Source organism: Euphorbia lathyris, chromosome 7 (assembly GCF_963576675.1).
Source record: "Euphorbia lathyris chromosome 7, ddEupLath1.1, whole genome shotgun sequence".
In the NCBI taxonomy this organism is placed as follows: Eukaryota; Viridiplantae; Streptophyta; class Magnoliopsida; order Malpighiales; family Euphorbiaceae; genus Euphorbia; species Euphorbia lathyris.
This window is the reverse complement of record NC_088916.1, coordinates 3,339,125-3,362,686: the sequence shown is the minus strand read 5'-3', so window position 1 is coordinate 3,362,686 and position 23,562 is coordinate 3,339,125. Positions and strand designations below refer to the sequence as shown.

The 23,562-nt window shown below is 32.1% G+C and overlaps 1 protein-coding gene, 1 long non-coding RNA gene and 2 other non-coding genes across 5 annotated transcripts; all 4 read left to right on the top strand.

Moving 5' to 3' along the window:
• Positions 1 to 386: 386 nt before the first annotated feature.
• Positions 387 to 4,702, top strand: LOC136201112 (glycolipid transfer protein 3-like). 2 transcript variants are annotated; one of them, XM_065991692.1, is made up of 7 exons: positions 387 to 729; positions 3,258 to 3,441; positions 3,553 to 3,608; positions 3,770 to 3,900; positions 4,006 to 4,141; positions 4,220 to 4,363; positions 4,484 to 4,684. In XM_065991692.1, the coding sequence occupies exons 1-7, from the start codon at positions 640 to 642 to the stop codon at positions 4,517 to 4,519; spliced, it is 777 nt and encodes a 258-aa protein (XP_065847764.1). In that variant the 5' UTR covers positions 387 to 639; the 3' UTR covers positions 4,520 to 4,684. The 2 variants fall into 2 exon arrangements, with proteins under 2 accessions (XP_065847764.1, XP_065847763.1); XM_065991691.1 differs by having other exon boundaries at positions 4,220 to 4,702.
• Positions 4,703 to 14,512: 9,810 nt separating this feature from the next.
• Positions 14,513 to 16,458, top strand: LOC136200653 (uncharacterized). Its single transcript, XR_010673429.1, has 2 exons — positions 14,513 to 14,875; positions 15,215 to 16,458. It is a non-coding gene; the product is annotated as an uncharacterized lncRNA (long non-coding RNA).
• LOC136201790 (small nucleolar RNA Z103) lies at positions 15,809 to 15,900 on the top strand. Its single transcript, XR_010674129.1, has one exon. It is a non-coding gene; the product is annotated as a small nucleolar RNA Z103 (small nucleolar RNA).
• Positions 16,157 to 16,248, top strand: LOC136201789 (small nucleolar RNA Z103). Its single transcript, XR_010674128.1, has one exon. It is a non-coding gene; the product is annotated as a small nucleolar RNA Z103 (small nucleolar RNA).
• Positions 16,459 to 23,562: the final 7,104 nt, after the last annotated feature.

Genomic DNA, 23,562 nt, shown 5'->3' with positions numbered 1-23,562 from the left:
ACAAATAAAATATGATTTTATATTTTTATTAAAAATTCTATAATTCAATTCATAAATTTTAAATCCTAAAAAATATATTCTAAATTTCTAATTTATAAAACTTAATTCTTAAAATATATTAAAAATAATAACATATGTAATTTGATATAATTTAAATTTTTATTTGATATAATCGTAAATTTTCAAATGTGAATTTCTTTAAATTTCTAAAAATTAAGTGATCAAATTTGTTACCATTGTGTTGATGTGCAGCTTTGGGCCATTTACTAAAAGGAGCCTTATTTTTGTATTGGGCTTCACTTGCAAAAGCCCGTAGGGTTTATTCTAATAACCAGATTAGGGTTTATCTGTGTCTATAAATATACACTTATCCGCATTTTTCTCCAACGGCTCAAATCTGTGTGGACAAGGGAAGGACGGCGGCCGAATGAAGTTTCCGGTAATGGACGGGTTGGTGAAGAAAATGAACACCGGTTTTCTTACCAACACCGCCCATTCCAGTGATTTCATTCCGTTTCGCTCTTTCCCTTCTCGCACCTTATCAGATCAGGAAACTGAGATAAAGAGGCAAATGGAGAGTATTCGAATGGAGGAAATTTTTAGGATGAGCGTCTTCGGAAAGAAGTATATGAAGCTTTTATGGTTACCGATTTATTTCCAGGACTCTCAGTTCTAATGATTTCCACCTTTGTGTCCGTTTACACTTCATCTGCACAGAGAACGAGTGAGGTTTGGTTTCGCTTTGATTGTTTATGTGTTTGCGTTGTTCATTTTAGAGGTTCTGATTGAACTAGGTTTTTCGGACTTCTTTTTTGTCATTTTGGAATGATAGATGAAACTAGATCAGTGTGATCTGATGAGTTCTCGATCAGATCTACTGAGAAGAGCAAGGGTTGTTCTCTCTTTGGTTGTTGATGTGACTGTCTTGTATGTTTTAGGCATTTCTGGTTTTTTTGTCCTTTTTGAATTATAGATGAAACTAGATCAGTGTGATTTGGTTAGTCCTGGATCTGATCTCTTAATCATAGTAAGGTTTGTTTTCTCGTTGATTTTTGATGTGATTACCTTGTTTATTTTAGGGATTTCTGATTCGTTTTTCATTTTGGAATCATCGATGAACTAGATCGGTATGATCTGGTTTGGTCTCGATCAGATCTACGGATCTCCGATGGTTTATTATCCAAAGTCTAAAAAGAAGTTGAGATTTGCGTATAAGCGGAGAGAAAATACATCTGGGAGTTTTTGAATAGTTTTTTCTGAACCTTGAAATCTTCTCGTCAGATCTGGAGAATTGGTACGTCTTTGATTGTGAGAATAGTGGAGTAGAGTGAAATGAATCTCTCTTGCTTATTTCGGATGGGGAAACTTTTTGTGGTATTTTTTAAAGAACTAAAATCTATCAGTGAAACAAACGAATAGCTAGTAAAAACTTATCTATTAGTCATATTTTGATGTAAAACTGTTTGCTTTTTCTTGAAAAACATGTTATAAGGTTTATCATTTGTCATGGTCAGAAAATAACAGAGTACAAAGTTATATTGTATTATAGTTGTTCTGAATCCTAGAATATGTTACAAAAGAGATTTTGTAATGTATTTCTCAAAATGAAAGGATCAAATGGATTTTTAGGATTTGTTCGGATGGGTGTAATTAAAGTAAGATAATTTAATTTTCTTTCATTTTTATAAAAAACTAAATGATAAAAGTTAATTTTGAAAGAAAAAGATTTAAGCATGCATCAGAAAGTTAGTTAAAATAGTTGAAATTTAGGTCACCTACTTTCAGTTATTATATTATTCAATTATAAATATAATTTAAAATGAACAATGAAGATTAGCTAATTACAGTTACTTTCATATACTTAATCCAAACAATTTTGTAGGTAAAAAGAAGGAACTAATAAATTATTGGTATAATGCCCAATTCAGCCTTTGAACTATGCATCCAAAATCAATTTTGCCCTCATTCTCTTAAAATCAGCAAATTCAGTCTGTATATTTTACTAAAATCACCAATTGTACACTGGTTTACAGAATGGAGTTAAACGAACAGGTTTTCTTTTATTAAATTGAACAGAGTGGCTTATGGGTTATGTTCCCCTTCTCTGGTATTGAATACTCTAGTGACGGCAAGAAAAACCAGTCCAACAAAATTTTCCGTTCATGAAGTTTCTGAATTCCTATCTTTGAGAAACTTGAACAAATGTCATTCAGGATAAGGGGTAAATAAAGAGATAATAATTAGCTAAGTGACTATCAAAAAAAAAAAAGCTAAGTGGGTAATGAAATTATCTAAAAGAAAAATTGATCGGCGTCAAGCAAAAAGCCATAGTACTACCTCTTCCTTACATTTGCATCATGTGTCCCATTTAATGGAAGAAGATCCACCGTTTAGCTCAATTCTATCGATAGGTGTTCAATTGATGGTTTTGGTAAATTTAGGGATTGATTTGCTGAGTTTGGAAGGAGACCTAAAATATTTTGGGTATATAGTTCAAGGGCTGAATTGGGCTTTATGCCTAAGTTATTTTTTTTGGTTTATACAAATCACTTGTTTTATAGTTGTTACCTGGAATCAGAGATGACAACAGGTAGTATTTTCGTGGGTAAAATGGATATGAGATGAGTATAAGATCATTATTACTGGTGACATGTAGGAAAATACCTCTTAGGATATTAAGTATCCCTTCCTACTATTTTACTTATAATAAGCAAATGAGTTTGATTAAATTACATATTTATATATGAAACCAAACACTTCAAACTAATTATATCAGCATCTTCAACATGATGTAAAATATTCCTATCCGGAAGAAAATAAAAGTTACATAATCATTGTTGTAATCAAGGACCCACAGTGTCATTTATACACAGTTGGAATAAACCAGAAGAGCTTGATAATGAGAAATGAATGGTTGAGATCAATCAGATGTAAACATTAAATGAGAAATGAATGGTTAAGATCAATCAGATGTAAACATAGATGCAGTATGAATATTCCATCTTTATTTAACAATTAAAATTAAGATAACTTCAAGAAGGTCAAATTTAATGTCCCCATCAATATGTCTTACATGGAACAAATATAATAATTATCTGATGTAATATTAAAATTTGAAATTGTAAACTTAAACTGCAATTAGTTTAGAAAATTTTAGTATATATGCACTTGACCTGCAAGTTTATTGGATAAATTATATCATTTCTTCTTTCAGTATCTCTTCTAGATCTCTAATTTTTGGTAAATATATATCACAGAGTGAGAAAGGAGTAAGGTTGGAGATGAAGAGAACAAGGGAAATAGATAGAAGTTCAGAGATAAAATCAGCAATTGAAGAAGTCTCTTTGATGATCCAATTGAAAAAGAATTGTGTTGATGAAGCTCATTATATACCCACAAGGCAATTTTTATATATCTGCAATTTGGTCATTCAAGTTCTTGGTCAGTTCATCTTTTTATATATATTCTTATTTTTTTATATATATATTCTTATTTTTTTTATTCAGGATATATGAACTTGAATTTCGGGGTTTTATGTTTGTTTTTATGAAGATAAGATTGGCCCTACCATGACTGTTTTAAGACAAGACATCAATCAAAATGTTGAGGTATAAATATTAAGAATTATAGTTTTACATTATTGAGTTTGAATAAAGAGTTTGAATAAAATGATGACAGAAATACCCTTTTGATCTTAATTGTTTTGTAAGAGTATATAAAGTCATTTGTGTGATTTTGTTAGTAATATTAGATTGTTTGCTGTGAACAGAGGTTACAGAAGCAATGTGATAGTGATCCTTTAATGTATTCAAACATTGTTGAGATAGTGAAAAAAGAGGTAGATCAAGGTATTGAAAGAAAGGGGAATAGCTCTAGTAAAGCCCTTGTTTGGCTCACCAGGTAACATTATCTTAGCCCTATTTAATTGCCTAACCTTATTGGTTATTACACCACTATTCTGTCCTTTTCTCAACACATAGTGATAGTATTATGGTATATTCGCAGGTCGTTGGACTTCACCGTTGCTTTATTAGAAAGATTAGTGAAAGATCCTGATCGGAAAATGGAGCAAATTGTGGAAGATTCTTATAATATCAGTTTGAAGTCATGGCATGGATGGATTTCTTCTGCTGCTTTTAGAGTATTTCATTACTACTTTTACTATATTTTATATAAAAGAAAAAAGAAGTAGCTAAGAGATGCATGTTGATTTTTGTAGGTTGGTTTGAAATTAATTCCTGATAGAAAAACCTTCGTTACTCTCCTTAAGCCTAAAGATGAAGAGAATGACAAATTTATTGCGGATATGGGAACTCTGGTTGAACTTTTACTGCCTCTTTTACAAGAGATTCACTCTATTCTGGTAACCCAATCTCTCTTTCTATTTCCAGAATTTCTATCGTAAGAATAAAAAACGGAAACATAAACTTGAGTATAATCGAATTTCTGGTGTTTTCATATTTTCTTCATTTCATTTTTGCAGACTTTGTACAGGTTGGATAGGTTGAAGGCCATCTAATCAGATACCCTTATTACATGTGTTATTTGATACTAATTTGTCAAAATATGCCAAATTGGAACACTATATTACAAAAATTTCATTTTGGGACAAATTAGCCACAGAAAGAAAGAAAAAGAAAGAGAGAAAGGAGCAATGTAAAAAAGTTTTGTTTGTAAATGTAGCTTCATTAATCTCTTTTATTGTGAATATATATGAGTTTTCTGAAATGCCTCATCACCCTCTAACAAAATAGTATATTTTTTGAGAGAACAAAATAATTGATTTCTACTCGTCTTATGGAAACAAAATATATGCAAAAGGTTGTTTCAGTTAGAATTTTAAAGATTATTTTAGCAACCAATTGGCCTATACTATAAAGATAAAACTTGTCAATGATCTCTTCTTATCCTTGCATGTACCTGATATCAACTTCATCTCTTTCTAGTGATATTTTTCAAAACACGACATATAGATACCGACTTACCACGCTAACAACTTGAGTCGGATAAAGATGAGTACACATCATAAAATGCACCATGCTACCAATCTCATTACAATAAGGGACACACGACATGTAATTTTCTTCTGAAGTTGATATGAATTCTACATTTCTCGTGCAAAACCTTTCAAGAAATTTATATTTACTTTACTGTTTATTGCCTCTAAAAACAAAAGGCATATATATACAAATTTGAGAGACAGACACATACCAGTGACTATGAGCTCCTACAATTCACACTGAAACGAAGGCATATTATACTCTTGATGGTCGTGACATGGTTCTTTTTTTTCAAGGAGACCAGAAACTATAATCATTATTTAAGATATGATATGACCAACCAAATTAAAAAAGTATTTTGAAAAGAGAGAAAGATTTAGAAAGCCATAATTTTCTTATACATCACACCATTATTTTATTAAAAGATAAGAATGATATCTTACCTTTATTACACACCACGTCCGATTAGGCCAATTAAAGAGACTACGTGTGTTCACACACATGAGTTCTCTTTTTATTGCTTTTTTTTCTCAACTGATGTAAGTACACACACAATTTTGTTAACATAACAACTTTGTAAGTAAACCTTCTAATTGTTATCTACTCATTTCTTTGTTAAAACACATATAAAGTTTGTCCACTAGATTTGCTCTTTTATAGCTTTATTTGATATGACAATGATGCCCAAACTGAACACGTATTATAAGGGAAAGTATATTAGAATTAATAAATCATATATTATATATAAATAAACTTAATTTATAAATAACGTAATATTATAAAAAAATATTTTCAATTCTATTTTTTTTGGATTCGCTTATTTTAAATTCTATACATTTGATTAATATATAATTATTAATTGTTTATCTCATAAAATAATTTATTAAATACTTAGAGAATCTCCGAGATAAATTCTCTATTTTTGCTTTCTCTATCCCTAATTCTCTATTTTTCTATTTCCAACCTACTAATATAGTTTCTTCCCTATATATGGAAAAGTACAAAAATAAATCTTGTGGTTACACTTGTTTTCGATCGGCATCCTTGTGGTTTAAAAATTTACAAAACGGTACCTTAAAGTTAATTCCGTTAGCAAACACATGCCAAATTAACAAATGGTGTTTAAAAAGTCAAAAGTTAAAGGGAAAACTTAATTTTATTTTTATATTTATTTATTTTATAAATTAACCACCTTATTATTTAATTATCACAAACAAACCCCAAAATAAAAAATAAAAATCAATTACATTATCTTCTCTATTTCTCTTTAAATTCTTATTTTTCTTCTACTTTCTCTCTCTTCTCTTTATTAATTTTTCTCTCTCTAACTTCTTTTAACAACTTCGCCTAATCATCTTCCCTAAATGCTTGCAAACCATTTTTCACCATTTTAATCATCCGCATAGCACTAACTATGTCTTGATTCTTAACTTGTAAGAATTGAGATAGTCCATCTGTAAGCCCCAACAGAAATCCCATCAACTTTCCAAGCAACACAAATTCAAAATCACACATTTTTGTAACCAAACTATGATCAGTACCTCAACTTTTAGGATCATTACCATCATTTGATACTCTGACAGAACTTCTATCACCAAATCCCACATGTCAAAAAGTCGAATTATCATTCTGCAGTGAGAACCCCAACGTGTATCACCTGGGGAGTTAAATTTGTTTCTTGATTTTTGTCATTTCGTGTAGATATTTTTTTCTATTTGTTGTGCTACTTTCTCACGATGCAATTGTAGAAGAGCATCCTTTCTTTTACATGAAGCACTAACAATAGTCACAATAATAGGAACATAATCAAAAAAGTCACTCATCGATCGGCAAGCCCTTGCAGCAGCAGCAGCAATAACAACTAATTGAAGTTGGTGAGCAAATGTGAACATAATGTGCATGCTTGTTTTCATTTAAAATGAGTGCTTTTAGGCCATGAAACTGACCACACATATTAGAAGCTCCATCGTACCCTTGAAGTCTAACCCTCGTAATTGATAATCTATTCAAGCAAAGAATGCATCAATCACTTTTTTCAAACACTGTGCAGGTGTCTCACGAACATGCACTAATCCAAGAAACCGTTCAATCACTTCTCCATCATCATTTACAAATCTCAAAACCACAACCATCTGCTCTTTAATTGAGCAGTCTCGGGCCTTGTCAATCAAAATAGTAAAGAATTTATCCCCAATCTCATTGAGAATAACTTTTTTTGTCTTTAAAGCACAATCTTCTATAATTTCCTTTTGAATTGTATGAGAAGTCAATTGATTGTTACCTGGAGCATTTGATTGCACTACCTTCATTACACCTTCATTTCGCATACAGTACCATTTGACTAGTAAAAGAAAATTGCCTAGTCATGTTGACGCATCCGACTCATCATGTCCCCGAAATGTCATACATGCCTCCAAAACATATCGAATAACATGTACAACTGCAGTTAACCTAATGCGATATTCAGCCTCGAGTACTGAACATTTTGCTACTAAGATATGATCCACATTCTCCCTTTGATTTTTATATTGATCAATCTCATTTTTAGCATAATGGTGTGAACTATAAGTATCTCCTTAATGCAGAACAAAGCTTGATAAACCTTTTTTCCAATTTTGAAAACCAGTTTGTGTAAAAGCATTTATCCCCAAATTTGTTACCACTTGCAAACAAATAACAATGTAAACAAAATGCAACATCTTTAGATACACTATATTCTAACCAAGGAAACTTCTCAAACCATTTGTATTGAAACTTCCTTCTATTACCTTTACCAACATTAGACATCAGGAAGTCGTGACCAATAGGTTGAGAATGACCTTTAGCCAAGTATCGTCTCCTCATTGAATCTCTCAAATTAATAGGATATAAATCAATTGGTATGCGTTTTCCCGGATCACCAATAAGTTCATCTGAAATTTCTGGTTCAACACAAACTCTTTTATCACTTTCTTGCTCAACCGCATTACTACCCGAGGATTATTCATTTGGATTTCTCTTTAATCTGATAACAAATTTGTCCATCTTTTTTATAGTTCTACATTAAACAAAAAAAATATATGTCACAAATCAAAATCACTAAATTAAATCCTCAAATCAAAATCACTAAATTAAAGAATCTAAATTAATTCTACAAATTAAAAATACTAAATCAATAATCCCTAAATTAAAGTAAAGTAACCTAAATTGAAAACCTAAAATCAAAACCCCTAAGTTAAAGAACCTAAATTAATTCCATAAACTAAAAACCCTAAATTAAAATTCCTAAATCAAAACTCTTAAATTAAAGTAAAGTAGCCTAAATTAACAAGTTTAGATCACTAAATTAATTCAACAAATTAAAAATTATAAAGTAAAAGCCCTAAATTGAAATATATCTAATTTCGTGGAAGAAATTACATACCTATGATGGTGGTGGAGGCTGGCCAGAATAATTAGAAGAAGGAAGTGGAGGAGAATGTACTGTTATAGAATAAATTGAAAGAAAAGGGTGGAAAAAAGAAATTTGGGGAGGAGCAGTTTATTCTACTGCTGATTTAATTGCAAAGTGGCTTTAAAGCCACTTTGCGCACAGGGATTGGGGAAATCCCCAATCCATGTTTTTTACAAATTTGTCCCTCCCAAAACGACGTGATATTGGGTTGGGACCAAATTTATAAAAAAAATAGCCGAGCCCAAATGGGCTGGGATGTATTTCGATCTACATCTCCTTTTGCACAGAGAAGGAGATGTAGTAGGGTTTTTTCATCTCAGAGAGATGAAATGCAGAGCATGGTCGGGGGGCTAATTTATAACTTAGCCTATTTACTCCATGGCAGCGCCAGCACAGGGGGGGCTGAGCCCCCCAGGCGTCGGGCTGCCTCCGCCTTTGTTTGTCCTCTCATGCTTTTGTTTGAAGGTAACTTTCTTAGAATCAACAACATATGGAAAGTTTTCCATAGATGTAGTTAGGGTTGGGCACAGTTCAGTCTAAGTCGGGGATTTATGAATCTCCAGTATTAGATTGAAATTCGGAGATTAATAAAAGGAAATCTCTAGGATTGGATTAAAAGAATAAATCTCCAGAATTGAATTGTCCCAAATTTCAGTCCAGTCCAGTTCGGGATTCGGAGATTCGGTTCCGGTCCAATCCTATTTAATTTTTCGGTGATTCGGATAAATATCTAATATTTTAAGTCCTAAAAAATTAATTTACAAGATAATAAAATATAGAATTTTATTATCTTACATAATTTGAAATAAATAATATTTTTTTAGTAAATAAACAACATTCATTAAAAGTTACAATAGACAACAAGGCTAAAAAAGCTTACAATATCAAAGTTACAAAATAACAAATCAATAAAAACAAACAGCCTTTAATTCTAAAAAGAAAACACTTCATTAGCAAAATATGATCAGACCACAATCTCTCTAATCGTCATCCCAATTTGTAATTGAATCTTCTTAACACAACAAATTCCTTATTTTCCAAAGCAAAGGCAGTAAAAGCCAAACATCAACTTGAATATATAAAATTTACCATATTAGTGAATCAACAAATGTTAAATTAATTAGCTTTCACTTCAATAAAATTAATCAACACACTAGCAAAAAGTAAAAGGAAAAAATATGCTTACCAAAGTGCATTTGTTTCAATTAAAAAACCTTAAATATCCAATTAAAATATTGATAAAAGAGACGATGCAACTTCAGGATCAGAACTAATTTTTAGAAATTAAATAACATTTATATAGTTAGTATTCATAAACATTTAATTAAAATAAAACTATGAAGGTTCCATATTTACTTGTATTAGTAAAATAAAGATCCACATATATATTCATATTAAAAATTGAAGGTTCCATATTTACTAGCTGATTAGCATACTTGGCAAAGTAAAAAAACTTCTCCATTAACTATTATTCCATAATACTATTAAAGATAAGAAAGAATTAGATGTTTGGTAAGCAAACCAAAACATATAAGACAATGAAATTCCAATCTAGAAGCTGAAGAGAAAAAACATACAAAATTAACGAGAATCATATATATAAACACCTTTTCATTAACAAAATTACATATATATATATACACAATTTGAAGATACTTTGTTGTGTTGTTTTAAAATGGTGGAAAGATCTTATTTAAGTCCTAAAATTTCAAGACCATAATTACTTTGGTTTCTACCATATTGAACTGATAGCTAAAATATTATTGAAAATAATTTAGATGATACTAATTAGTACATTGAAAGAAATAAAAATGAGAAAACTTTTAAGAAATGGGTAACTGCAGAAAAGCGAGTTAGGAAAGGAAGAATCTCCATGTGTATTTCTTCCCATGACGTATGAATCAATAAGACAACAATGAAGGACCATCTGGTTGATACAAGCAGCACCGAAGTTGAAGAACTTCCTTTGGAGACTTTTAGCCCGTTGTCTCCCTACAATGACAAATCTATAATGGAGACACAACAACCTTGCAAATTTCTGTCCAATCTGCAAATTACCTGATGACTGAACATCACACGTTTATCGAATGTGTCATGGCTAAGAATACGTGGCGAAAGTTCTTTGGGGATGACAGAATGGAGTTGGTTGAGTGCTGCGTCGAATGGCTAATTAACCTCGTGGACAGGAACGAAATCGGCATGGTAACTAATATGCTATGCGTGTTGTGGTCACAGTGGCAGAACAAGAACAAAGCTGTGTGGACGGGTGTACATGAAGAGGCTGATAGAGTGGTTGAATCGGGCATACAAGTTAGAGATGGGTGACTGCCTGTCCATGATCCGCTAACAGCACAAGATCAGTCACAAGTTACTCAGCCAAGTGCAGCGTGGCGTCGCCCCGAAGCCGGAAAGCTGGCCTATAATGTCGATGCAGAGGTCTTCTCGGAGGACGGATACTACTCTTTCGGGTTTATTATCAAAAATTCTGAGAGCTGCTGTGTATACGCGACACATGGAGCGTTGGAGGGGTTTTATGAACCTATAATTGCAGAAGCCGTCGCGATCAAGGAAGCCCTCTTATGGTTGAAGGACGAAGCAATGGAGAACGTGGAAGTCATGTCAGATTGCCTATCCGTAGTTCCGACAATCAACAATTCAGCAATTCATTTATCTTATTTGTGTGATATTATATGAGATTGCATTTCTTTACTAAGAGTATTAGTTAACGTTTCTATTTCTTTTGTTAAATGATCAGCGAATTCTGCAACTCATAGCTTGCCAAGGGCTGCAACTCATAGCTTAATAATATATAAATAAAAGAATTGTATAATGAACAAATTAAAGCAAGTGTATTTTTATTTTAAAAAATATAGTATTAGATTTTTTTAGCATGAGAGACACTTAATAATATATAAATAAAAGAATTGTATTATGAATAAACTAAAGCAAATGTATTTTTATTTAAAAAATATAGTATTGAGTTTTTTAGCATTAGAGGCACTTAATAATATATAAATAAAGAATTGTATAATGAACGAACTAAAGCAAGTGTCCCAACGATAGTTATGCGCGTGCTCCACTCCCCTTATGCCCCATGTTTGAATCCCTCCTCCTCCATTTTTCATTTAACCTTGATTAAAGACGGTGCAAGTTATTTACCAAAATACCACCGCGTCCCTACACCACCAAAACGACGTCATTTCATTCTTGTTCTCACCTGATCCCTCTTATATATATATATATATATATATATATATATATATATATATATATATATATATATCAGTACTTTTATTATATTTTAAAGATTAGAATTTATAAATTAGAAGTTTAAAATATATTTTCTAGGATTTATGATTTATGAATTAAAGTCTAGAATTTATAAATTATGCTATAATGACATATTAAGAATTAAATTTAGTTGGCTTTTGAAGTCAATCATTGGCTACATAGGAAAACCCAGGGGGCCATTGGTTATACGTCGCTAAAGCTTGATATGTCCAAGGCTTATGATAGAGTGGAGTGGCCGTTTCTTGCAGGTATTATGAGAAAGCTGGGATTTGCTGAGAAATGGATAGAGCTGGTTATGCAATGTGTCACAAAAGCTAGATACCATATTATGCATGGGGACCACAAAATTGGGCCTATTGTTCCTTAAAGGGGACTACGTCAGGGGGACCCTATTTCCCCGTACCTGTTTTTACTCTGTGTTGAAGGCCTCTCTGCCTATTTGTCCTCCTTGGAAGCAAGGGGCATTATACATGGGTGTCGGGTTGCTCGACAAGCTCCGCCGATATCCCACTTGTTTTTTGCGGATGATAGCTATCTGTTTTTCAGGGCTACAGCTGATGAGTGTGAAGCAATTAAAGAGGGGCTTCAAAAGTATGAAAAAGCTTCAGGGCAACAGATCAACTTTAACAAGTCTTCTATCTCCTTTAGCAAGAACTGTTCAGCGGAAAGGAGGGATACCCTGTCATCCATTCTTGGTGTCTCCATGATTTCAGTTCCGGACAAGTATCTTGGCCTCCCGTCTATTATTGGGCGCAACAAGTCCCAGGTTTTTTCTTACCTCGAAGAGGTCTTCTCCAAGAGGCTACACAGTTGGAAAGCGCGCTTCCTCTCTAGAGCCGGGAAAGAGGTATTGCTAAAATCTGTGCTTCAAACGCTACCGACCTATGTAATGAGTATCTTTTTACTTCCTCAGCTTCTGTGTTCAGATCTGGAGAAAATGATGAATTCATTTTGGTGGGGGACGAGCAATCAGGGCCGTAAGGGGCTGCACTGGCAATCATGGGATAAATTATGCATTCCGAAGAAATTTGATGGTATGGGGTTCAGGAAGATGCACAAATTCAATCCGGCGTTGCTCGCGAAGCAAGGATGGCGCCTTCTGCAATGCCCTGACTCACTGGTAGCCTGGGTATATAAGGCTCGGTATTTCCCAAAATGTGATTTGTTTGAAGCAAACATCGGCAATAACCCGAGTTATGTATGGCGAAGCATCCTAGCAGCAAGGCCACTGCTCCTTTCTGGGTCGCGAAGGTTAATCGGCTCGGGTGAACAAACGAGGATCTGGAACTCTCCCTGGCTTCCGGACCCAAACCCTTATGTTACTTCGAACTGTGTTGCGGAGTTGAGTACAGCCACAGTATCAAGCCTCAGAAGTGTAGATACTGGACAATGGGAGGAGGATATACTAATCGACATCTTCTCTGACAGGGACAGGCGTTTGATTTTGCAGGTTCCGATTCCGTTGGTAACGACGCAGGATGCGTGGTACTGGAGTTTGGAAAAATTTGGCTCCTACAGTGTTAAGAGTGGTTATTCCCACCTCTCTGCCAACCCGATTATGAATGTGGTGTCATCTAGTTGGTGGGACTGGAACGGCCTATGGAACTTGACTACCCCCCCTAAGGTCAAAAACTTGCTTTGGAGGGCACTATCCGGGTGTCTGCCAACGCTGGTAGCGTTGCGGGGTAGAGGTGTGGAGATTGATGTGAAGTGTCCCCGTTGCCCCGATATGGCTGAAGACACCTATCACGCGGTTGTCGGGTGTGTCAAAGCAAAGGAAATCTGGCACCATTCGCCTGTTGGGGATCGCAGTAGTCTGGCCCCCGATTTCTGCAGTTTCTGGGCAGCAATACAGAAATCTCCGGACATCAGGTATGTTGAAGATGCAGCAATGGCTTGTTGGGCGGTTTGGATGAGCCGAAATGATTGGGTCTGGAATAACAAGGAGATGCCTGCTGCAAATCGTATAAATGAAGCCGCTGCGTTCCTGTCAACCTGGAAACAAGCCCAAGTTATGCTCCCGCAACCAGCGACGATTGCTGCCCCGATGGGTAACATGAGGTGGCTGACGCATGCTCCAAATTTAATAAAAATCAACTTCGATGCGGCTACGTCCTCGGTACCGCAACGCATTGGGTATGGGATGGTCGCCAGGGATGACTCGGGGAGCTTCGTTGCTGGTAGGTGCGGACTTATGCACGGCCCGGTAGACGGATTGATCGCTGAAGCTTTAGCGTTCCGGGAGGTGTTAAGCTGGGTCAAAAGCCGCAACTGGTCAAATACGGTCCTCGAATCTGATTGCCTTACGCTGGTAAGAGCTGCTAATGAGGAATTGTCTGCTGTTTCTATGGTAGGATCTATTATAAGTGATTGTAAATCTCTGATGGGAGAGATAATGCACTGCAGTGTAGTGTATGTAAGACGTTCAACGAATCAGCCTGCCCATGTTTTGGCACGAGCGGCTGTTTCTAGGTCTGAATGTGGGGAGTGGTGGTCTGTGCCACCCCGTTCATAAGTGATGCCCTTTGTTCTGATGTCTAATAATATTCTTTCATTCTTTTAAAAAACAATTAAATTTAGTGATATAATTATACATGTTGATTTTTTTCGATCTTATATATTTTTACAGAAGTATGCATTTTTAAGACCCAAACAGATGGTTAACAGACCAAATTTGGGCTTTAGTTACGTACTGGGCTTTACTTGCACGAGCCCGTTAAGTTTATTCTAATAGTCAGATTAGGGTTTATTTTTCCGTATATATATATGCAGTCATCCCCTATTTACTTCCTCGCTCAATAACTCAGTATGTACAAGGGAAGGACGGCGGCCGAATGAAGTTTCCGGTTGTGGAAGGATTGGTAAAGAAAATGAACGCCGGTTTTCTTTCATCCGTAATTTTTTTTTTTACCAACACCTCCCATACCAGAGATTTCATTCCGTTTCTCTCTTTCCCTTATCGCATCTATTCAGATCTGGAAACTGAGATAAAAAGGTAAACGGAGAGTGTTCGGATGGAGGAAATTTCTAGATTGGAAGCCTTTGAAAGAAGTAAATTAAGCTTGTATGGTTAGGTTTTCTTTCCAAGGCTTCCTATTCTAATGATTTCCACCTCTTTCTCCGTTTTCCGTTCATCTGTACATAGCGGATGGTAAGGCTTCTCTGCTCTTTGATTATTGACGTTTAAATTTTTTGATTTAGCCTGTGTTCTGCTTTCTGATTTGTGTTTTGAAATTTGGAATTGTTGATGAAACTAGAATAGTCTGATCTGATGAGTTCATGATCAGATCTACTGATTTACTAGATTGTGTTTTCAGTTGAAATTATACTTTTCGCTCTGTTTTTGGATAGTCTGATGCAGAATCTGGAAAAAGTGCAGAATCTGGAAAGAGTTCAGGCAGATCTGAAAGAAAATTAATTTGCAGATTTTATCTGTTTTTTGTTTATTGATTTCAGTTGAAGTTTTACTTTTTGTTATGTTTTTGGATAGTCTGATGCAGAATCGGGAAAAGTTCAAGCAGATCTGCAAGGTTGTCACGTGCAATAGAGTAGTAAATGAATATCTGCTGCTGATTTTAAAAATGTGAAGTTAAAAAAGACGGGTTTTTTGTTGGTATTTTAATCCATTTCAGTTGAAACTACCTATTTCCAGCTGTTTCAATTGATGTTTGTTATCATCAGCTTTTAACATTTAAAAAATAGCTATACAAGCAATATATCTTAGCCTGAATTTGTATTATTTCACTCATCTCTTTCAGAGGCCGCTCCTGCTTCTAGGGTTTTGTATGTAAAACTAGAACAGTCTGATCTGGTGACTTCTTGATCAGATCTACTGATTTACGATTTTTAATTGTCTAAGAAATTGAGATTTGTGTATAAACCTTGAGAGATTAATTTGCAGATTGAATCTGTTTTTTTGTTTATCGATTTCAGTTGAAATTCTGTGTTTGGATAGTCTGATGCAGAATCTGGAATAAGTCCATGCAGATCTGAAAGGTTGTCCCGTTCAATAGAGAAGTAGTAAATGAATATCTGCTGCTGATTTGAAAGACTTTTTGTTATGTGATATTTTGAATGAAAGAAGATGGATGTGATGATTTTTTCCCTAAATGATCGAAGCTGAATATACTGAGCGATTTTTCTCTATAGAGATATCAAGCCAATGTTCTGATCCATCTTCTTTTAAAAGTATTTTGTTATTTGATCTATTTGTTAGTGTTTTAATGGCATCATATACTGATTACCAGCGTTGAACTTAAATGAACGCCGAGTATGAGGTGATGCTATATCTCTTTCCTTTTCTGCTATTTTTTTTAGGAGTAGGTTTCACTTTCTACACCCTAGTATGCAGAACTGGATACATTTTTTTTTAAAAAAAAAATTGAGTTTTTCTTAAGGTTATTTGCATTTGATCTATTGATAGAAAGAGACGATGGATGTGATGATTTTTTCCCCAAATGATCGAAGTTGAATATACTGAGCGATTTTTCTCTATAGAGATATCAAGCCAATGTTCTGATCCATCTCTTTTTTTTTAAAGTATTTTGTTCTTTGATGTTAGTATTTTAATGGCGTCATATACTGATTACTAGCGTTCAACTTGTTTCAATGACTTGTTTGGTTTGGACCTAAAGCAAGTAAAGTGATGCCTAAATAACATAAAGGGGCTGAATTCCCTAAACTGTTTGGACATGTACTGGAAAGTGAATGCAGAACCTTCGGTTTCTATTTGTAGCTGTTTGTTTAAGATATTTGTAGCTGTTTTGTTAAGATGAATATCCTAAGGAAACAACAAATATAGATAATTTCCATGATTTACAACCTATAATTTTTGAAAACACAGATAATTTGATTAGATTGTTGCTTAAATACAAAAACCTGAAGTATAAACTTATAATTGAGTTCAATTTAGCTGTTTCGAACTCAATTATAAAATTATAATTTGATTGTTTCTAATCAGTTGTAAGAACAATAGAAAGTTTCTAATCACAATCAAATTGGTTCCAGAATGAAGGTATACTCTACTAAACTCAAGTATTGTTCATCTGAATTGTTCAATTTTATCCTTGGAATTAATTCTTTTGTTCAAAGTTATCCTTGGAAATAATTCTTTTGTTCAAAGTTCAAAACTGTATTAACGAATATGAATTCTTTTTTTTATTTTTCCTTGGTAAATTATTATAAGTATCTTCTTATATATGTTTTGACACGTGTAATATGGATTACCACATATTATAAGAGATTTTATTATTTTAATTATTAGAGCATCCTTAGTGGTTGGGTACTCATGCACCCTTCACATCATCAAATATTACTATTACAAAATACTCTTTATATTACACTTTTTCTTCAATTATATCATATTATTTTTTACTTTAATTCAATTTTTTATATTATTAATATTTATATTAGTTTATTTAATAATATTGAATGTTAATTTGATTAAATATTAATAATTTATTTGATCTTTTAAATTGATTTAGAAAAATTAAATTCGGCAGTTAGAATAAAAATTATAAATATAAAAAAAATACATTTGAAAAATTAAATTTGGCAGTTAGAATAAAAATTATAAATATAAAAAAAATACATTTTGATACGAAATTGTGAGAGTATTGATTTTTTTTTATGTAAATTTCTAACTCAAACCTTATATATAGTTTTTATTTTTAATGTTACCATTAAATATGATTTCAAATTTGATACTATCGTTTGTACAAAACAAAAATAAATGTTAAAATAAATATATTACCGTTTTTTTTGTATTGTATTGATGTAAATTCAAACTTTTGTATTATTATTAAATATTTAAATATATATTGAAAAGAAATGAAAAAAAAGAAGATAAAATGCAAAGCTTTTTGTTAAATAAAAAAAGAAATAAAAAAGGAAGAGACATTGCAAAATTTTGTGTGGACCCATAAGAATTAGTTTTTTCTTTGATACTTTTTCTTCATACGCGTCTATTGCATATTGCACAATAAATCACCTTTTAATTTGATGAATTCTTGCGCGTCCTTCTCCCTTCCAATGCCAAATTCTCTTCTTTCCTTTTTTTCTTTTCTAAACTCATCAGTATCCAAATTCAATCACTCAACCATTTTCGGATACAACCATTTTTCTCTCAACTAATGGTTAGATACACACAAATAATTGCAGATTAGTCCTCAAAATGCACCACTAGAGGTGCTCTTACGTGGAATAACAATATATGTGTCCAAATGTGAATTGTGGATCTTCTGACTGACATGGAAGACCGGGTGCTTAATATAAGAACTCCTTTTACTCACATAGTTTTGAAAAAAAGTCTAACAGAAAATGAATGAATCATAATCAACAAAAATTGATCTAATTGAAAATAATAGACCTTAAAGAGTGAATGAAAAAGACAGAAATAAAATAGAGGTTTGAAAATAACAGACCTCTTGTAATCGAGAAAAGATTAATTGATAGGTTTGAAAATACGTAATCGAGAAAGGAATTGAAAAAGGCAGAATTAAAATAGAGGTTTGAAAAAAATTGATAACAGTTTTAGAAATCAAAAAGTAAGAGAGAGAAAGAAATTGGGGAAGAGAGAGACCGAGAGAACTCAATCGATGGAATGTGTAATGACGTAGAAGTATGGCCAGAGAAGAGAAACTGAACAACCTCTAAAGATGACCGGAGAAGAGGAGAGTGCTGAAGGATGAGGATGTATTACTTTACAAGTATAGTGAACGAGAAAGAAAGGAAATCCCAACCCCATTGGAGTTGGGTAATCAGTTTAAGAGAGTTTGGGATCTACTAAAGTGGATAAAGGGTTTAATTAATTTGTTTTTTTGGATAAAATATCAGATATCATTCCATTAACTTAATAATACAAATATAGTACGAAACAAAGATGAATAAAACATCCATCTTATACAGACAAAGATCCACAAATGGAAGAAATAATCTACAAAAAGCAATAAAAGGCTACAAAGAGTAATAAAAACAAAAAAAGATACAAATATAATAAACATAGAAATCATATCCTTCTCGTAAGTCGAATCCTGTTGTAATCCATACTCCATCCTTTAGGCTCTTTCGGACGTTCGGATCTGACTTCTTTCTGTTTGTGCATCCACGCAGATCTATAGATCTACGGACAAGATAAACTTTTTCCGCTCTTGCTAAGACCGAAAAAAGAATAAAAGGAAGAAGTATAGTTCATAAGTGTAGATCTGACGGAAAAAGAAGTTTAAGAAGGTATATAGACTTCAAACTAACAAGAAAATGTAAATATAAAGCTAAAAACGAAAACTAAAATATAAATGGGAGGAGGAAGAAGGAAGACAAACTTTGTTCTTCCTCCTCTAAGTAAACCTGCAAAGTGACGGTGGTAGTAGCGGAAAAAATTGATAAAAGGAGAGAAGAAGATTGAGATGAGGAGGTGAAGAGGTGAGAGGCGGTGAAGACTAAAAGGCTAGAGAAGAGATGTAAAAAGATAGATTGTTTAATTGATTTGTTAAAACAAACATTAATAAAAGAAATTGAAACCCTTCATTTTCTTAACATTTTCTGAAACTCCTTAATCAAACTCTCCCTAATTGTGTTTGGTTTGACCTTAAGGTAACGGTAGAGCCATGTATCATAATTAAGTATAAAATTACAACCAAGTCATATCACTAAACTTAATTCTTAATATGACATTATTTTTTATATATTATGTTTTTACACTATAATTTTAAAAAAATCTAGACTTCAATGCATAAATCATAAATCCTAGAAAATATATTCTAGACTTCTAATTTATAAATTCGAATCCTTAAAATATATTAAAAGTACAAAATTTACTAGTTTGACATAATCAAAATTTATAACTTGACATAGTTGTAAATAGTTTTTAAAACATGAATTTCTATGTAATTTTCCCAAAATATTTTACATAAATAAATAAAATATATTTCAAGACATTATAAATAAAAAAAAGTATTTTATTAGTAATTATACGGTATGTATTATTACGTTTACTAAATACAATTGTTTATTCAAAATAAAGAAGATGTTTTATAATTTTTTTAAATTATGGATTAAACCCCTATTTGATCCATGTGGTATGCAAAATTTTATCATTTAGCTATTATGGTATTATTTGGTAACATTTGTTCCTAAAAGTATTTTCATGAGTGACATTTAATTCATTTTGAATAAAAAAACTAAATAATTTTTAGAGTTTTTTTTACATGAATATCATAATTGGTTACAAAAAAAGTATAATTAAATTATATCATCAAAATTACTTTTTAATATGTCATTATTTTTCATATATAAGAAATAAAGTATGATTTTATACTCTAATTAAAAAAAGCTAGTTCTTAATTCATAAATTCTAAACGTTAATAAATATATCATAAACTCTTAATTTATAAACATTTGACGTAAATTAAAGTATCATTTGGCATAATTGCAAATGACTATCATTTGACATAAATCTATAAATTCTAAACTTTAATATATATATATATATATATATATATATATATATATATCAAGACTTTTAATTTATAAACCTTTGATTTAACTTAAAGTATCATTTCACATTATTGTAAATGAGTTTTTAAAAGTGAATTTGAATAATTTTTTTTCTTTCTCCAGCCAAGCTCTCATTGTTGGAATATCTAAAAAAATTATACTTTTCTTAGGAATCGAACACAAAAGTTTTAGGATGGAGATAGTAAGTCTTATCACTAAGACACTTAATGAGTTTTAGGATGAGGATTGTAAGCCTTATCACTAAGACACTTAATGAGGTTGATATAAATTTGTTTTCCACTACTTATATACATGTTCACAATTAAAAAATATTTTGGAACCCCTTACAACCTTGGGCCCTTAGACCAGCGCACTCAAGGCCTAGGCTTAGGCCTTGGATAGAACAACCTTAATGGGTGGGTACTTAAACTATTAGCGTATTACCAAATAACCCTATTACAAAACACATTTCGTATTAAAGTACTCTCCTTATAAAAACTTCTCTAGTAATTAGATATTTTTATCTTACCTCAACGGGTTTCATGTGTTATAATATTTTAATTTCTTTATTTTAATTCAAATTTTGTATTTATTAATAATATTTATTAATATTAAATGTTATAGAATAATCATTAATAATTAAATAAAAAAATGAATTTTACTATATTATTTGAATGAAAATAAATTTTAATAATTTGATTAATTTATTTAATTAAAAAAAATCGTAACGACTATGTTTCAACAACTTTATATTTCAATGGTTATATTTTCATTTATAAAATTAAACATTTTTTGTACTTTAGTTATCCACATTAACTCTCTAAATTCATTTTAGTTATTTTTACTTTAGACCCTAAAGTAATTGCAATTCGGTCTTTAAAGAGCTCTACTAGAGGTGTCTTAGAGCATCAATAGTGGAGTTTACATCTTTTGAGTGTCATATGTAAAAAAACACATCCACAATTAACAACCCACTATAATTTTTTTTTTACTTTCATTTTTTGTAGGATTAATTTGTCAGAAAATACTATTTATTTATTTAATTAATATACCATTAATAATTTACTCAATACAACAATTTATTCAATACTTATAAATATTCTATTTAAATATTTACACAAAAAAAATAGTAATGAAAAATAATGAGTAATTAATTAATGAAAAATTATTAATTGAAAAATACTTGTTTGTAATAATTAATATGGATAAAAAATAGAATGCCGTTACAAAAAGCTTAAAATAACATAACATGTTAACATGATCAATTATTTAGATTGATGATTTTGAAATGTTGCCATATATGCTCCACCAAATTGTGTTTGAGATTGATATGACTCGCTTTACTATGTAGTTGTAAATCCCGTGTGAGAAAATTTGCAAAATTTGACGCAAGTCCTTCTTATTGGTCTTCAATACTAGATGATTCAAATACTTCTGGAGTATATATATTATGGAGTACATGTGTTGTTAATTTTCGACAATTATGTTATGTAATATGATACAAATCTCTATACTATCATTGAGTTTTTTTTTTTTTTTTTTTTTTTGTGCTAAAGCTTAGTTGGTCCATGATTTGTTGCAAAACAGGCTTGGAGTACCTCGAATGCCCGTTTGACATCTTTCTGTGCATTCACGTGTTTTTTTAAGGTCATCTTCTTAGGTTCAACCGCATGTGGAAAGCTTTTCACAAAAGCATCCCAGTCGGGATATATACCATCTGTTAGGTACTATCTCATCTTGTATATCTTGATGTTCATAGCGTAGTGCTCATCTGGAGCGACTTCTTGTAGTTTGTCTCGAAACAAAGTCGATATGCTCAATAAATTAAGGTCGTTGTTCGATCTAGCAACGCCAAAGTAAGCATGCCATATCTATAAATTTTGTGAAGTGACAGCTTCAAGAATTATTGTAGAAATCTCATGATCTTTTCTTGTATACTGTCATTTCCAGCCAACTAGACAATTCTTTCAAGCCTAGTGCATGTTACTAAAATAATAATATTTTTTTCTCTTATTAATTATCACGTTTTTTGCAAACTTCTTTTCTATCTCTTAAGATATACCTCTCTATTAATTTCATCTTGTTGCGTTTTCTCTCTCTCAAACTCTGACTAAACTTTTTCCTCACAATCTCTCCTTGTTCATCCACCTTCTTCTATCTTTCAATTTTTTTGTTTGCAAATGATGCTAGACAAAGAACGACGAGAAAGATGTTGGTGATTGCTTAAGAGTGATTTGCAAAAAAAAAAAAGAATCGTCTATTTGTTCTTGCGTGATTGACATTTCATTAGACATGAATGTGCATTCTTATTCTCGGATTCAATAGAATGCGCCTCTCACTGGGGACGGATCTACAATGGACGCAATTGGTGCAGTTGCCCCCACTTCCAGGGAGAGAAGCTTTTTTTCTTAGTTTCTATCAAAGGGAGAAAGTTGAGGTTGAAGATGAGTCTATAATTTTATTATTGAACAAAGAACTTAATGAAGCGATGCCATTTCACTTCTCTATTCTAAGCTTGATGCCATATTCAATTCTTTCTCTTAATTTCTTCCCATTTGTCTCGAATTACAGAATCCATTCTCATTCTCTCAAATTTTCCTAACTTAACCTGATACCATATGAATTTATCCTCTCAATTTTTACAATTTTATATTAGACTCAATGAAACTCTTCTATTGTAGAATCTCATCTATACATAAGTCAGGGGATAGACAATAACATACAAATTGCTTATATTATAAAACCTCGTCTATGCAAAAGAAAGAGTGAGAGTTATCATTTAGTTAGGATTGCGTTAGATCTGTTAGTTTGTGTTTGATTGAAGAGTTTTGTATAGTTTAGAGACCTCATTGCTGATTTATGAAGAATGAGGGCTAATTGATTTTGGCCTTGTAGTTTAGGTGCCCAAGTGAGCTTTATGCTAAAAAACAATAAGAGGGAAACAAATAGAAAATAGGAAAGGAGAGTGAGGAGCCTAGTTAGGCAACAAGAGTTGCAAAATTAAAAGAAGAGATAAGAAATAGATTAAAAAAATTAGGAAGGGGAAACACCACTAAAAAATAATAAAAGAAAATGGTTCAAAAAAGAGTCTAAAAAATAATATTAAAAGAAAAAATAAAATACAATAAATTAGAGACTGCAAACAAAAAGATAAGGATGGCTCATTTGTGAAGAATGATTTTTTTTTAAAAGAAAAAGTGGAAGGAAAGGAAATATAAATAAATAGAGGGGCAGAACAACAAGAGAGGGTGAGAGTCGAGAGAAAAATCAAAATCGGATAAAATCAATTTTTTAAACTTTTTAATAAATAAAATATGAAAACCATAGGAATCAGGTGAGAACAAC

Bases quoted from the DNA above. Each gene is read 5' to 3' on its own strand.
- LOC136201112 (XM_065991691.1), top strand. From the start codon at position 640: ATGGTTACCGATTTATTTCCAGGACTCTCAGTTCTAATGATTTCCACC. The intron at 3,442-3,552 runs GTCAGTTCATCT...GTTTTTATGAAG, and splicing joins TTTGGTCATTCAAGTTCTTG to ATAAGATTGGCCCTACCATG. The intron at 3,901-4,005 runs GTAACATTATCT...GTATATTCGCAG, and splicing joins GCCCTTGTTTGGCTCACCAG to GTCGTTGGACTTCACCGTTG.